The sequence below is a fragment of the Procambarus clarkii genome, chromosome 31 (assembly GCF_040958095.1).
Source record: "Procambarus clarkii isolate CNS0578487 chromosome 31, FALCON_Pclarkii_2.0, whole genome shotgun sequence".
In the NCBI taxonomy this organism is placed as follows: Eukaryota; Metazoa; Arthropoda; class Malacostraca; order Decapoda; family Cambaridae; genus Procambarus; species Procambarus clarkii.
In genome coordinates, this window is record NC_091180.1 from 32,125,622 (window position 1) to 32,141,923 (window position 16,302).

The following is a 16,302-nucleotide window of genomic DNA, read 5'->3' on the forward strand; positions in this document are numbered from 1 at the left end:
GGTGACCGTCTGTGATGGTGACCGTCTGCGATGGTGACCGTCTGTGATAGTGACCGTGATGGTGACAGTCCGTGATGGTGACCGTCTGTGATGGTGATAGTCCGTGATGGTGAATGTGATGGTTAACATCTGTGATGGTGACTGTCCGTGATGGTGACCGTCCATGATGGTGACAGTCCGTGATGGTGACCGTCTGTGATAGTGACCGTGATGGTGACAGTCCGTGATGGTGACCGTCCGTGTTAGTGTCCGTCCGTGATAGTGACAGTCCGTGATGGTGACAGTTCGTGATGGTGACCGTCCGTGTTAGTGTCCGTCCGTGATAGTGACAGTCCATGATGGTGACAGTCCGTGATGTCGACAGTCCATGATGATGAAAGTCCATAATTATGACAGTCCATGATGGTGACCGTCCGTGATTGCGACCGTTCGTGATAGTGTCCGTCCGTGATGATGACCGTCCGTGATGGTGACCGTCCTCGATGGTGACAGTCCGTGATGGTGACCGTCCGTGATGGTGACAGTCCGTGATGGTGACCGTGATGGTGTCCGTTCGTGGTAGTGAGAGTCCGTGATGGTGACAGTTCGTGATGGTGACCGTCCGTGATGGTGACTGTCCGTGATGGTGACCGTCTGTGATGGTGATAGTCCGTGATGGTGAATGTGATGGTTAACGTCTGTGATGGTGACTGTCTGTGATGGTGACCGTCTGTGATGGTGACCGTCAGTGATGGTGACCGTCCGTGATGGTGACAGTCCGTGATGGTGACCGTCTGTGATAGTGACCGTGATGGTGACAGTTCGTGTTGGTGACAGTCCATGATGGAGACAGTTCGTGATGGTGACCGTGTCCGTGATAGTGGCCGTGATGGTGACTATCCGTGATGGTTACAGTCCGTAATGGTGAGTGTCCGTGATGGTGACAGTCCATTATACCTGGTTGGTGGGGTTCTGGGAGTTCTTCTACTCCCCAAGCCCGGCCCGAGTCCAGACTTGACTTTTGAGAGTTTGGTCCACCAGCTGTTGCTTGGAGCGGCCCGCAGGCCCACATATACCTTGCTTGATGGGGTTCTGGGAGTTCTTCTACTCCCCAAGCCCGGCCCGAGGCCAGGCTTGACTTGTGAGAGTTTGGTCCACCAGGCTGTTGCTTGGAGCGGCCCGCAGGCCCACATATCCACCACAGCCCGGTTGGTCCGGCACTTCTTGAAGAAAACAATGTAGTTTCCTCTTGAAGATGTCCACGGTTGTTCCGGCAATATTTCTGATGCTCGCTGGTAGGACGTTGAACAACCGTGGACCTCTGATGTTTATACAGTTTTCTCTGATTGTGCCGATGGCACCTCTTCTCTTCACTGGTTTTATTCTGCATTTTCTTCCATGTCGTTCACTCCAATACGTTGTTATTTTACTGTGCAGATCTGGGACCTGTCGCTCCAGTATTTTCCATGTGTATATTATTTGGTATCTCTCTCGTCTCTTTTCTAGTGAGTACATTTGGAGAGCTTTGAGACGATCCCAATAATTTAGGTGCTTTATCTCGTCTATGCGTGCCGTATATGTTCTCTGTATTCCCTCTATTTCAGCAATCTCTCCTGCTCTGAAGAGGAAAGTGAGTACTGAGCAGTACTCAAGACGGGACAACACAAGTGACTTGAAGAGTATTGTGATGGGATCTCTGGACTTGAAGGTTCTCGTAATCCATCCTATCATTTTTCTGACTGACGGAATACTTGCTTGGTTATGCTCCCTAAACGTTCGGTCGTCGGACATCATTATTCCCAAATCCTTGACATGCTGTTTTCCTACTATGGGCAGATTCGATTCTGTTTTATACCCTGTATTTTGTTTCAGATCCTCATTTTTGTCGTATCTGAATACCTGGAATTTATCACCGTTAAACATCATGTTATTTTCTGCTGCCCAGTCGAAAACTTTGTTAATATCTGTTTGTAGTTTATCAATGTCTTCAGCAGTGGTAATTTTCATGCTGATTTTTGTATCATCTGCAAAGGATAACACGAAGCTGTGACTTGTATTTTTGTCTATATCTGATATGAGAATAAGGAACAACAGTGGTGCAAGGACTGTGCCTTGCGGTGCAGAGCTTTTAACTGCGCTCGGACTTTATTTAACTTGATTGACTGTTACTCCTTGTGTTCTGTTCGACAGGAAATTGAGTATCCAGCGTCCTACTTTACAAGTTATACCCATTGATCTCATTTTGTGTGCAATCACTCCATGGTCACATTTGTCGAATGCCTTTGCAAAATCTGTGTACACGACACTCTGCATTATGTTTTTCATCTAATGCCTCAGTGATTTTGTCATAGTGGTCAAGTAGCTGTGAGAGGCATCATCTTCCTGCACTAAATCCATGTTGGCCTGGGTTGTGGAGGTCATTCGTTTCCATGAATCTAGTGACCTGACTCCTGATCACTGTCTCAAATACTTTTATTATGTGGGACGTTAGTGCAACTGGTCTATAATTCTTTGCCAATGCTTTACTACCTCCCTTGTGTAGAGGGGCTATGTCTGCTGCTTTAAGCGCATCTGGTATCTCCCCCGTGTCCAAGCTCTTCCTCCACACTATACTGAATGCCTGTGCTACTGGCACTTTGCATTTCTTTATAAATATTGAATTCCATGAGTCTGGACCCGGGGCTGAGTGCATTGGCATATTGTCAATTTCTCTTTCAAAATCTGTCACACTCGTGTTGATATCAGTTATAGTTACAGGTGTTTGAGTATCATTCATAAAGAAATTGTCCGAATCTTCCACTTTCATGCTGAGTATCGGAGTGCTAAACATGTCCTCATACTGCTTTTTTAGGATTCACTAATTTCTTTGTCATCCTCAGAGTATGAACCTTCACTAATACGAATAGGTCCAATACTGGCAGTGGTTTTTGCTTTTGATTTAGCATATGTGAAGAAATATTTTGGGTTTTTCTTTATTTCTTGAATTGCTTTCTGTTCTAGTTGCCTTTCTTCAGTCTGATAGGAAGATAGAACATGTTTCAGATTTTTTTTTTTTTTAGATATATACAAGAGTTGTGACATTCTTGTACAGCCACTAGTACGCGTAGCGTTTCGGGCAGGTCTCTGGAATACGATCCCCTGCCGCGAAGAATTGTTTTTACAACCAAGTACACATTTTACTGTTGAGTTAAACAGAGGCGAGTGTCTTACCACTACACCACAGATATGCTTCAGAAGTCAGTTTTTCTATTCCTTGTTTAGGATTTTTATTTCTTAGAACATTTTCCCATTGAATGTTTGGAAGTTCCCTGTTTATTTTCTCCCAGTTTATCCTTTTATTATTAAAATTGAATTTATTGAATAACCCTTCTCGCTTGTTTCTCTTGGGCCTACTACCATTATTGTTAGTTTGCACTACAATGAGTTTGTGGTCCGAGTACGTAGTGTCTGAGATCGTAATCTCTCTGATTAGCTCCTCATTGTTCGTGAATATCAGGTCCAGCGTGTTTTCGTTCCTAGTTGGTTCTGTAATCTGCTGACTGAGCGAGAATTTGTCACAGAATCTCAGTAGTTGTCTGACCTGTGGTTGGTTATTTCCAGGTTGATTTCCTGCTATAATGTTATTGTTTACTATTCTCCATTTTAAACTGGGTAGATGGAAGTCTTCAAGGAAGATAACATCTGGTACTGGGTTTGCAAGGTTATCAAGGACTCTGTTTTGTGGATCTGTTCAGTGGATTCCTCAACTGTTGCATCTGGCGGTTTGTATATTAAAATAATAAGTAGATTCACATTTTCTACCTTGATTCCAAGTACCTCTACCACCTCATTGGACGAGTTCAGGAGCTCTGTGCATGTCCATGGTGGTGACCGGTGTCCATGGTTATGGTGACCGTCCGTGATGGTGACCGTCCGTGATGGTGACGGTTCGTGATGGTGACAGTCCGTGATGGTGACGGTTCGTGATGATAACGGTTCGTGATGGTGACCATCAGTGATAATGACCGTCCGTGATGGTGACCGTCCATGATAGTGACAGTCCGTGATGGTGACCGTCCATGATAGTGACAGTCCGTGATGGTGACCGCCCATGATGGTGCGCAGAAGCAAGTGTGCGCTCCTGTGCGGTGCGCAGGAGGCCAGGCAGTGCGCCTACGAGAAGGGTGCACCTCACAACTTACCCCAAAAATTCCCGACAACTTTTAAGTAGCAGCTCGAAAGAAGTGAATTGATTCTCTAAACAAACGTAAAGCAGCTTTATAAACATCTTGTGTTTATAAAGTCTGAGAAAGCCAGGACTTTGTTGCGCTACCTGCTTCAACTTTAGCTGTTTATAAAGTCTGAGAAAGCCAGGACTTTGTTGCGCTACCTGCTTCAACTTTAGCTGTTTATAAAGTCTGAGAAAGCCAGGACTTTGTTGCGCTACCTGCTTCAACTTTAGCTGTTTATAAAGTCTGAGAAAGCCAGGACTTTGTTGCGCTACCTGCTTCAACTTTAGCAGCAGAGCTGTATACCTCAACCCGTCCTCGACTCAAGTCCATTCCATCCAGCGGTCGACCACACAGACGCATTCATAATTTTTTACATGCTGTTCATTCAAAACAGGAATTTTCTCAAATATAAATTAATATTATAATATATTAGTATATTGTGTATTTAAAGGCAAAGGTTAGGTTAGGTGTTTAGGTTCTGTTGGCGATTATTTGTATTTGTAGTACGTGGGTGAAGCATTTACAGCGTTGTGGTTCGAACACAAGTCGTCAGTGAAGCACTTGTTCCGGAAGTGTTCGAACGTCATCAGTTGTGAGTCGTGAGTAAACCGTTTTTTATTCATAAACAGCTGGGGTTGGCAGATGGATGGAATCACTTTTGGATCTTCGTTTGGAGGACGGGCTGGTATACCTGGAGCCAGATTCACGAAACAATTACGCAAGCACTTACGAACCTGGAGCCAGATTCACGAAGCAGTTACACAAACACTTACGAGCCTGTATATCTTTTCTCAATCTTTGGCGGTTTTGTTTCCAATTATTAAACAGTTAATGAGCTCCGAAGCACCAGGAGGCTGTTTATAACAATAACAACAGTTGATTGGCAAGTTTTCACGCTTGTAAACTGTTTAATAAATGTAACCAAAGGCGTCAAAGACTGAGGAAAGATGTACACGTTCGTAAGTGCTTGCGTAACTGCTTCGTGAATCTGGCTCCATGTTCGTAAGTGCTTGCGTAACTGCTTACTCACTTACCTAATTCTTCTCTACTTCTCGTTAAGAAGAATTAGGCAATTTATGCCAAAATATTTAGCAACGTAATCATTAAGTTAAATTTTTTAACCCGTTGTCTCTTGAATTTTGACGTATAAATCCGACTCAAGCCCAAAACTATTGGAATAAAATGATACCAATTCGCTAAACTGGCGTGATGACCCGTTTTCTATTCGTGGGTCTACGGTTAGGTTAAGTTCGGTCAATTTAGTGCATCTATTTAGTAACGTCGTGCGCGCTGGAGAGGACAGGCTAGATAAATAGGCTGATTTAAGTTACATTCCTTATAGTTTTTATAATAAATATTTGCATAAAATTCGCCAAATCACGACTCCGGTTGTGGGTATGTAAATCAGATAAAGTTCTCAAGGTGCAAATCATGAAAAAATTACATATTTCTAATGATTATTGAGGTGTCTTTTAGAATGCTGATGCTTGAAGCTCTAAGTGTAAAGCTATTCGAATTTTATGTACCGAAGATCTCAGGCGAGTGAGATCTCAACACGTAAGTGTATTGAGATCCATAAAACACCCCAAAAAGCAACCCACTCTCGCACAAGACAGCATATATAAGACTTATTGCTTATACTCACTATTTCACTTACGTATAAGTACATATGTAACATATTCCAAGCCATATTTTTTTCAAAGCACTAACTTTTCCTTTCAGTTCTATTAAACAATAGAGATTTTATAAAAATTTGACAATATCCTGAGTTACTTTACAACTTATTTAAATATTTTAGTTTTGTTTTATTATTTTTATAAAACTGTAATATCAATGTATGTATAAGTTCAGTACTAATTGTAATATCTTAACATAATAAGAAGGTTAGGTTAGGTTGTGGTTTTCTATTCAGCATTTCAAGGTAAACTCATATATTCACAATAAATTAGTATATGTCATATGCATTTATTCATAAGCAAGATATTGACTATAAGCAAGTGCGAGAACGGGTTGCCAAAAAAGCTCTGGGGAAGAGTAAACAGTGATTAAGAAGCTGCCCCTCGGTCGACCAGGATAACACGTGTTGCCGAAATAATCCAACCTGTGACCTATTGTTCCGTGATTAGGAAATGGAGAAACGGAGCATCTGAGGACGGGAAATGACGGAGCAGAATGCTCAGACGAGGATGTGTCGGGGTAACTTTGTAGGGGAAAGTTGTCGCAACTGCTTGAGTGAGCGCCCTGTAATTTCCCAAAAGTGACCCCTTGGCCCCAGATGACGTGAGGTAATATAGCTGGTCACAGCTCCGCCAGCCGCATCAAACGTACATTGAAAGGTCAGTTTTTCTTCTCGTTCTCTTAGAGACGGTTTTGATCCTCGGTCCTTCATTGACCTTTAGACACACTGGGAAAAAAACACTCAAGGTTAAAATACGAACTCGTGGCGGAGTTACAATGATGCAGGTTACAAGGAAAGCTGGGGCCAGATTCACGAAGCAGTTACGCGAGCACTTGCGAACCTGGGGCCAGATTCACGAAGCAGTTACGCGAGCACTTACGAACCTGGGGCCAGATTCACGAAGCAGTTACGCGAGCACTTACGAACCTGGGGCCAGATTCACGAAGCAGTTACGCAAGGACTTACGAACGTGTACGTCTTTCTTTAATCTTTGACGGCTTTGGTTACATTTATTAAACAGTTTACAAGTATGAAAACTTAACCAATCGACTGTTGTTATTGTTATAAACAGCCTCCTGGTGCTTCGGAGGTCATTAACGGTTTAATAATTGTAAGTAAAATCGCCATAGATTGAGAAAAGATGGACAGGTTCGTAAGTGCTTGCGTAACGGCTTCGTGAATCTGCCCCCAGGTTCGTAAATGCCAGCGAAACTGCTTCATGAATCTGGCCCCAGGTTCTTAAGTGCTTGCGTAACTTCTTCATGAATCTGGCCCCAGGTTCGTTAGTGCTTACGTACATGCTATACGAATCTGGACGCAGGTTCTTAAGTGCTTGTGTAACTGCTTCGTGAATCTGGCCCCCAGATCCGTAAGTGCTTGCGTAACTGCTTTATTCATTTGTCCCCAGGTTCGTAAGTGCCCTGAGTTTGCGTGTTGCTGTAGACGACTGAACGAATGTAAATCTCTCACCTGCTATATTGACTCTGAGTGCCGTAAGGACAGAGTACAATCAGGTGACGGTCACCAGGTCACTCGGTAACTCAGGGCAATTCTCACTACTGTAGAGCTATAAATACCTCCAGTGGAGGTGATGCTGGTGTAGGTTCTCAGCCACAAATAAAGTGGTGACTCAGTAGCTACTGATTTAGCTGATGGCAAGTGATGGATTACCGTCTATAGAGTACGGGATACTCGGACGGTGCCACGGTAAACTCACCCTTATGGAATCGTTGTGGATATTTCATGGTAGATAATCACCGCCATGGCCACTCCTAGCCTCTCGTTTTGTTGGTATTTGTTTGGAAAAATAATTGATATACTTGGAATATAACCGATATTTGTAGGGGAAAAGTTCACTAGGTGCTTGTCCAACATGTGTGTGTGTGTGTGTGTGTGTGTGTGGGTGTGTGTGTGTGTGTGTGTGTGTGTTTCGTGTACTCACCTAATTGTACTCACCTAATTGTGCTTGCGGGGGTTGAGCTCTGGCTCTTTGGTCCCGCCTCTCAACTGTCAATCAACAGGTGTACAGGTTCCTAAGCCTATTGGGCTCTATCATATCTAGACTTGTAACTGTGTATGGAGTCAGCCTCCACCACATCACTGCCTAATGCAGTTCATTTGTCAACCCCTCTGACACTAAAAAAGTTCTTTCTAATATCCCTGTGGCTCATTTAGGCACTCATTTTCTACTTGTGTCCCCCTGGTGCGTGTGCCCCTTGTGTTAAATAGCCTATCTTTATCTACCCTATCAATTCCTTTGAGAATCTTGAATGTGGTGATCATGTCCCCCCTAACTCTTCTGTCTTCCAGCGAAGTGAGGTTTAATTCCCGTAGTCTCTCCTCGTAGCTCATACCTCTCAGCTCGGGTAGTAGTCTGGTGGCAAACCTTTGAGCCTTTTCCAGTTTAGTCTTATCCTTGACTAGATATGGACTCCATGCTGGGGCTGCATACTCCAGGATTGGCCTGACATATGTGGTATACAAAGTTCTGAATGATTCCTTACACAAGTTTCTGAATGCCGTTCTTATGTTGGCCAGCCTGGCATATGCCGCTGATGTTATCCTCTTGATATGGGCTGCAGGTGACAGGTCTAGCATGATGTCAATCCCAAGTCTTTTTCCCTCTCTGATTCTTGAAGAATTTCATCCCCCAGATGATACCTTGTACCTCCTGCCCCCTACACCTATCTTCATTACATTGCATTTCCTTGGGTTAAACTCTAACAACCATTTGTTCGACCATTCCTTCAGCTTGTCTAGGTCTTCATGAAGCCTCAAGCAGTCCTCCTCTGTCTTAATCCTTCTCATAATTTTGGCATCGTCCGCAAACATTGAGAGAAATGAAGCTATACCCTCCGGGAGATCATTTACATATACCAGAAACAAGATAGGGCCGAGTACAGAGCCCTGTGGGACTCCACTGGTGACTTCACGCCAATCTGAGGTCTCACCCCTCACCGTAACTCTCTGCTTCCTATTGCTTAGGTACTCCCTTATCCACTGGAACACCTAACCAGCTACACCTGCCTGTCTCTCCAGCTTATGTACCAGCCTCTTATGCAGTACTGTGTCAAAGGCTTTCCGACAATCCAAGAAAATGCAGTCCGCCCAGCCTTCTCTTCCTTGCTTAATCTTTGTCACCTGGTCATAGAATTCTATTAAGCCTGTCAGGCAAGATTTACCCTCCCTGAACCCATGTTGGCGATTTGTCACGAAGTCCCTTCTCTCCAGATGTGTTGCTAGGTTTTTTCTCACGATCTTCTCCATCACCTTGCATGGTATACAAGTCAAGGACACTGGCCTGTAGTTCAGTGCCTCTTGCCTGTCGCCCTTTTTGTATATTGGGACCACATTCGCCGTCTTCCATATTTCTGGTAGGTCTCCCGTCTCCAGTGACCTACTATACACTATGGAGAGTGGCAAGCAAAGTGCTTCTGCACACTCTTTTTGTTCGTGTGTGTGTGTGGGGGGGGGGTGTACTCACCTACTTGTACTCACCTATATGTGTCTGCAGGATCGAACACTGACTCTTGGATCCCGCTTTTCGAGCCATCGGTTCTTTACAGCAATGACTCCGATGTCATTAACTGTAAACAGGCTGACAAAGCGTCCCATTTCCCTATCATACCTAGTTTTAAAATTATGAATAGAATTTGCTTCCACAACCTGCTCCTTAAGTGCATTCCATTTTTCCACTACTCTCACGCTAAAAGAAAACGTCCTGACATCTCTGTGACTCATCTGAGTTTCCAGTTTCCACCCATGTCCCCTCGTTCTGTTACTATTCCGTGTGAACATTTCGTCTATGTCCACTCTGTCAATCCCCCTGAGTATTTTATTCGTTCCTACCATATCCCCCCCTCTCCCCTCTTTTTTTCTAGCGTCGTAAGGCACAGTTCCTTCAGGCGCTCTTCATATCCCATCCCTTGTAACGCTGGGGCGAGTCTCATTGCAAACTTCTGAACCTTTTCCAGTTTCCTTATGTATTTCTTCAGGTGGGGACGCCATGATGAGACGGCATACTCTAAGACTGGCTTCACGTAGGCAGTGTAAAGCGCCCTAAATGCATCCTGACTTAGGTTTCTGAATGAAGTTCTAACTTTCGCCAGTATAGAGTACACTGCTGTCGTTATCCTATTTATATGTGCCTCAGGAGTTAGATTAGGTGTTACGTCCACCCCCAGGTCTCTTTCTCGACTTGTCACAGGTAGGCAGTTCCCCCTTTATTGTGTACTGTCCCTTTGGTCTCCTATCATCTAGTCCCATTTCCATAACTTTACATTTGATCGTGTTGTACTCCAGTAGCTATTTCTCTGACATATATTAGAAATAGAATTAGTCCCAGCACCGATCCTTGAGGTACTCCACTCGTTACTGTTCGCCAGTCCGACTTCTCGCCCCTTACCGTATCTCTCTGGCTCCTTCCTGTTAGGTAGTTCCTTACCCATGCTAGAGCCTTTTCGCTGACTCCCGCCTGCCTCTCAAGTTTGAATTGTACCACACAAGTCTCATGTGTGGTACAGTATCAAAGGCTTTTTGGTAGTCCAGAAATATGCAGTCTGCCCAACCTTCTCTGTCCTGCCTTATCCTCTTTATTTTATCATAGAATTCCAAAAGGTTTGTTAGGCAAGATTTCCCTTTCCAGAACCCATGTTGATGTTTGTTCACAAACCTAACGTTCTCCAGGTGTGCAACCAGTCATAGCCTAATTATTCTCTCAAGTATTTTACAGGGGATGCTTGTCAGTGATACGGGTCTATAGTTAAGTGCCTCCTCCCTATCTCCTTTCTTGAAAATCGGTACAACATTTGCCCTCTTCCAGCAAGTGGGCAATTCTCCCGACATAAGTGACTCATTAAAGACCATTCCTAGAGGCACGCTGAGGGCCTGCGCTGCCTCTTTTATTATCCACGGTGATACTTTGTCTGGCCCAACCGCTTTAGTTGCATCCAGTGTTGTCAACTGTTTCATTACCTCCTATGCTGTCACCTCTATATCTGACAGTTTTTCATCTAGGGTAATCTCATCTAACAATGGGAGCCACTCAGGCTCAGTTGTGAACACTACATGGAAACTTGCATTCAGTGCCTCGCAGATTTCCTTGTCACTTTCTGTATATGCCCCTTCTGTTTTACTTAGTCTTGTCACTTGGTCGTTCACCGACATTTTTCTTCTTATATGGCTATGTAGTAATTTAGGTTTCTTTTTCGCTTTGATTGCAATATCATTCTCATAGTTTCTTTCCGATGCTCTTCTTATGTTCCTGTTTTTAGTGTGCTTCCTATATATAATATTAGTATATTTTGGTAGCAGTCTTTCTTGTAAATATATGTTGTTGAATATGACCGAAAGGGTAAGATTAATGATTCTAACGCGAATCTTCTCAATATTTCTTATGTTTTTCTTCACCGTCGAGGGACATCAGGTACCTGCATAAAGTCAACATACTTGCAGTATATGGCTGGCTTAGAGACTCTTAGTTGACATGGACTTAAAACCTGCCATATACTGCAGGTATGTTAATGTCATTTTTATGCGGGTACTTGATGTCAGACGTTTGCAGCAGCTGAAGGAGGCATTCGAGCAAAATACAGTGTTAAGTATTACGTATGAGATGGATAGTGATGGGAAGCTGTCCTTTCTAGATGTAACAGTCACGGAAAGGAATGGTGGCTTCCACACTGCAATCTTCACTAAAGAAACGAACATAGGAATGTGTCTTAATGCCAGTAGTGACTGCCCAGACAGGTACAAGAGGAGTGTTGTCAATGCTTACGTCGACCGTGCTCTCACTCACAGCTCTGGTTGGAAGCAGGTCGCCGAAAAACTCTGTAGAGTAAGGCAGGTTCTAGTCAACAATGGCTTCTCTAACGGTTATGTTGAAGACATTATTAAAAAGAAGGTGACACGCCATGCAACCTCTGAAGAATCAACCAACACAATACCTGTAACTTCTATTAAATTTTTTTACAGGAACTTCTTTTCCACGAATCATAAAATGTAGGAAAGTGTCCTGAAAGATATTATTGATAGGAACGTTATCCCCACAGACATCACTCGGAAGATACAATTAACAATTTTCTGCAAAAAAGAAGACTGCCAACTTGCTTATAAAGATCTCTCCAGACACGAAGCAAAATGCCTTAAGAGAGACTAACGTCGTATATGTCTTCAGATGCTCACTTGAGGACTGTCAGCCCGAACGATTTCAGTATATAGGTAAGACAACAATGTCTCTCTCTCTCTAGGCGATTAACAATGTACAAACAATAGTGCTCCATCAAGGAACAAATAATCTCACACAACCAGACCATCACCAGAGATATCTTAATAATTGACAGGTATAACGACAATAGAAGACTGAACATCAGCGAGGCCCAACACATCAAAAAGTCAAGACCAGCAATAGGCAACCAGTTAACACATAATTACATTCTATCCACTTCAAGATCTCGAGCCAACGCAGAGACAGGAGCAGCAAGAACATAAGCTGTTGATACGTGTGTTACCCTATTATTATCCATTGTTATGCCATTCATCCACTTGTTCACTTCACTCACGTCCCGTACCACCTCACCCAAAGATAATATAAGCTTTTGCAAATGCATTGTAAATTTGTCTTTGAAAATGTAAGGCGTACCTTGCGAAACCGCATCCCTGGGCGTCAGACTATAATAAAGTGTGAAAATTAACTTTGGAGAGTTAATAGTGAATAAAAGTGAATAAAAACATAATAAATATTGTCTAATATGAGAAGATTCGTGTTAGAATAATTAATCTTATCCTTTCGGTCATAGGCATGTATATATATATATATATATATATATATATATATATATATGACAAAAGAACATGAAAACTGCATTGCAGGGGAGTTAAACATCTCCTCTAATGCTTTATGTGTGCTTTTCTCCGAGGCTGTGGGTCTCCTTCATCCAGCCAGATGAGGCTGTCGTGGGATGAGACGATCATGTGGACGTTTACACGTGCCCACCCCCGTGGGGTGTGCCAACAAGTGCTGTTAAAAAAAAATATGTTTGTAAAATGATATCTCGACTCTCAAGAAAACAACTATCGTACGCCAAGTTCACAGTGAGCCAGATTACAAGTGTATGATATTGTGTATTAATATACCACGAAATTATACTCTCAACTCTCATATAAAAATTCCCGTCAATGATAGAATAAACAAAGCAGAAATGGCTTTTGAAAACTGAGGAGATTCCGAAGCCTCAGTACAGACATACAGATCCACGTATATAAGGCTATAGTCCGGCCGCAGCTAGAATATCCCCCAGTACCACTACACACCTTAAAGAAAACTAACATGCAAACACTACAAGCAGTGGAAAATAAGGCACTAAGGAAAGCAGCAAAACTCCGTCCACCATTTGATTAGACAATCCAGGAGGTCCATGAACTCCTGAACACACGATCACTAAACATGAGGCTACAGCACCGAGCCGCCTGGCTTGTTGGGAAAAAATCCGACATCCTTTAATAATCATTAATACAAAATACTGCTAATATACCCATACTAACACAAATTATTGTATTTACCCATGCCAATAATATTAGACTTGTGGTAATTTCCCGGAGAAAAAACATAAATGATTACTACGCCACCGGGAAATATACTGTTAAAATAACAGTCACTTAGAACACCAGTCTAGCGTTATAATCAATAACAAATTATTCTCTATGACTGAATCAAGTAAAATAATAAATACAATCAACGTCTCCTTATCTTCGTCCATAAACGGACTGAAAATTGAACCGGTTTCTAGTGGCGTCACTAGGCTGGTGGAGGGAGGGAGGGAGGACGCCATTGTGAATGTACATTCACACCCGTGAGGACGCACGCAGGGCAGTACCGCCAGTACTCCCAAAACGAGCCATCTTGTCGTTCATCTACGGCCGCAACCTCGTCATAACAATAGTTCCTCGTTTCCATTTTGCTAAATAATTTACTTGTTATTACAGGGCCTTATAATATAAGTTGTACAAGTTGGTTATGAAGAGGGCGAATACCCAAACAATGTGTATGCCTCTCATCCTAATTTAATAATTATATATGTCATACAATATCTGTTATTAGGATGTTATTTGCGTTAGTTACATTGAATACTTCCGGGCAGATCTTCTGTGGCAACTTGAAGACATTAGTAACACCTTCTTGATGCAACCCGTGACCACGAATCTGGCTCGCCACTCACGTGTTCCACGCCAATACCTGAATGTTGAAGTCTTCTAGTCAGATAAGACATTTGATTATTCACACTAATCCAATTTTAATAACGTATTAACACTTCGCATAAATTTTCCCTCTCAATCGATAATTTTAAATTGATAGGCTATGGTTAATAACCTCCCAACTTGTGAAGGATATGACTGGTTGAGGAATCCAAATAAATAACATACAGTCCACTCAATTAAATATAACGTCCGCTATTGAAGGAAAGAAATTAATTATAAATTATAATTCATTAAATAAATTAATTAACTTTCACCATCGAAATATTAGAGGGACCCAATGTTAGAGATTACTCCCAGATGAGATACCCCGCTCCCACAGCTGGTGGCTCAAGATGAGACGCCCCACTTCCACAGCTGGTGGCCCAAGATGAGACGCCTCACTCCCACAGCTGGTGGCCCAAGATGAGAAGCCCCCCTTCTACAGCTGGTGGCCCAAGATGAGACCCCACACTTTCACAGTTGGTGGCCCAAGATGTGACGCCCCACTCCCACAGCTGGTGACCCAAGATGAGATGCCCCGCTCCCACAGCTGGTGGCCCAAGATGAGACGCCCCATTCCCACAGGTGGTGGCCCAAGATGAGACCCAACACTCCCACAGCTGGTGGCCCAAGATGTGACGCCCCACTCCCACAGCTGGTGGCCCAAGATGAGATGCCCCGCTCCCACAGCTGGTGGCCCAAGATGAGACGCCCCACTCCCACAGCTGGTGGCCCAAGATAAGACGCCCCACTCCCACAGCTGGTGGCCCAAGATGAGACGCCCCGCTCCCACAGCTGGTGGCCCAAGATGAGACGCCCCACTCCCACAGCTGGTGGCCCAAGATGAGACGCCCCACTCCCACAGCTGCCACCGTGGCCCAAGAGCCTCGATCTACTCAATGAATCTCCGCCCATAATTCGCAGATGAAGTACTGATCTTAAATCCCTCCTCCAATAAATGATTACAAAAAATGTATGTAAATGAATAATAATAAAATATTGAGCCTTAAATATCGAAACATATGTACTCACCTAGTTGTGCTTGCGGAGGTTGAGCTCTGGCTCTTTGGTCCCGCCTCTCAACCTTCAGTCTACTGGTGTACAGATTCCTGAGCTCAGGCTCTATCATATCTACATTTGAAACTGTGTATGGAGTCAGCCTCCACCACAATGAAATACATGTGAGGAACCTCTCGCAGCTCCCTAAGAAGCTTAGGTTAACTACCAACACCCACATATCGTGTCAGCGAGGCGGACAGCCCGCCTGCTTTCATAACTCTCACTGTATTTCCAGTTTCTAAACTTTCCCTTCATCTGTGCCTCTCCATCCTCTTAACGCCTCCCCCCCCCCTCCCGAAGCCGAGCGGTGCCCGATCACCACCTTCCCGCCCCACCACCAGGACCTCATGCCACCCACCTCCTCGGCCACCCCCACCCACCGCCCGAATTTTGCTTGCAGAGATGTGTTACCACCTGACATCTGGACATGGCGCATGTTACAGCAGGCACTCAGGGTCCTCCCAAGAAAGAGACTCAAGCACAAGACCGAGCGCCCTCCCCGCGCCCGCCCAGCGCCTGCCTAGCGCCTGCCTAGCGCCCGCCCAGCGCCTGCCTAGCGCCCGCCCAGCGCCCGCCCAGCGCCCGCCCAGCGCCCGCCCAGCGCCCGCCGAGGTCATAGATCACAACAGACTACCAAGCGATCAGAGTCATCACCAGCGAGGACAGTTGCCACCAGGGATGCCAATACAGCACAAGCCCTGAGAGACAAACACCCACCCTGAGCTCCACGAGACGACAGTGTTCCACTAGTCGGTGTCACCAAAGCAGAACCTCTGTGTGTGCTCGAATCCGTGGTGTATAAAGCAGCTTTATCCTTCCTACCAGGATCAGCAGGCGGGTTCACTGGACTAAGACCCAATCACATGAAACTGATTCTCAACCCTGCACTGGGAGACATTGCACAAGGCCTCCTGGTGGCACTAACTAGATTCTCCAACACATGTCTAGCTGGCAACATACCAGAGACCATACGGCCTCTCTTTTTTGGTGCTACACTCTGTGGCCTGAAAAGAAAGGAGTGAGGAATCAGACCGATAGCTGTAGGCAATTCACTCCGGCGCCTCTTCGGTAAGTCTGCTGCTAGAACAGTTAGCCAGGCAGCAGCAGACATGCTGAAGCCAAAACAACTTGGGTTTGACA

At 44.3% G+C, this 16,302-nt stretch overlaps 1 protein-coding gene across 1 annotated transcript; it reads right to left on the reverse strand.

The window, feature by feature from the left end:
• Window positions 1-242: 242 nt before the first annotated feature.
• Window positions 243-821, reverse strand: LOC123751627 (uncharacterized). The gene has a single exon (XM_045733715.1). The coding sequence runs from the start codon at window positions 819-821 to the stop codon at window positions 243-245; it is 579 nt and encodes a 192-aa protein (XP_045589671.1).
• Between the last annotated feature and the right edge of the window lie 15,481 nt (window positions 822-16,302).

Excerpts from the sequence above, each read along its gene's own strand:
- LOC123751627 (XM_045733715.1), bottom strand. The coding sequence starts at position 821 with ATGGACTGTCACCAACACGAACTGTCACCATCACGGTCACTATCACAG.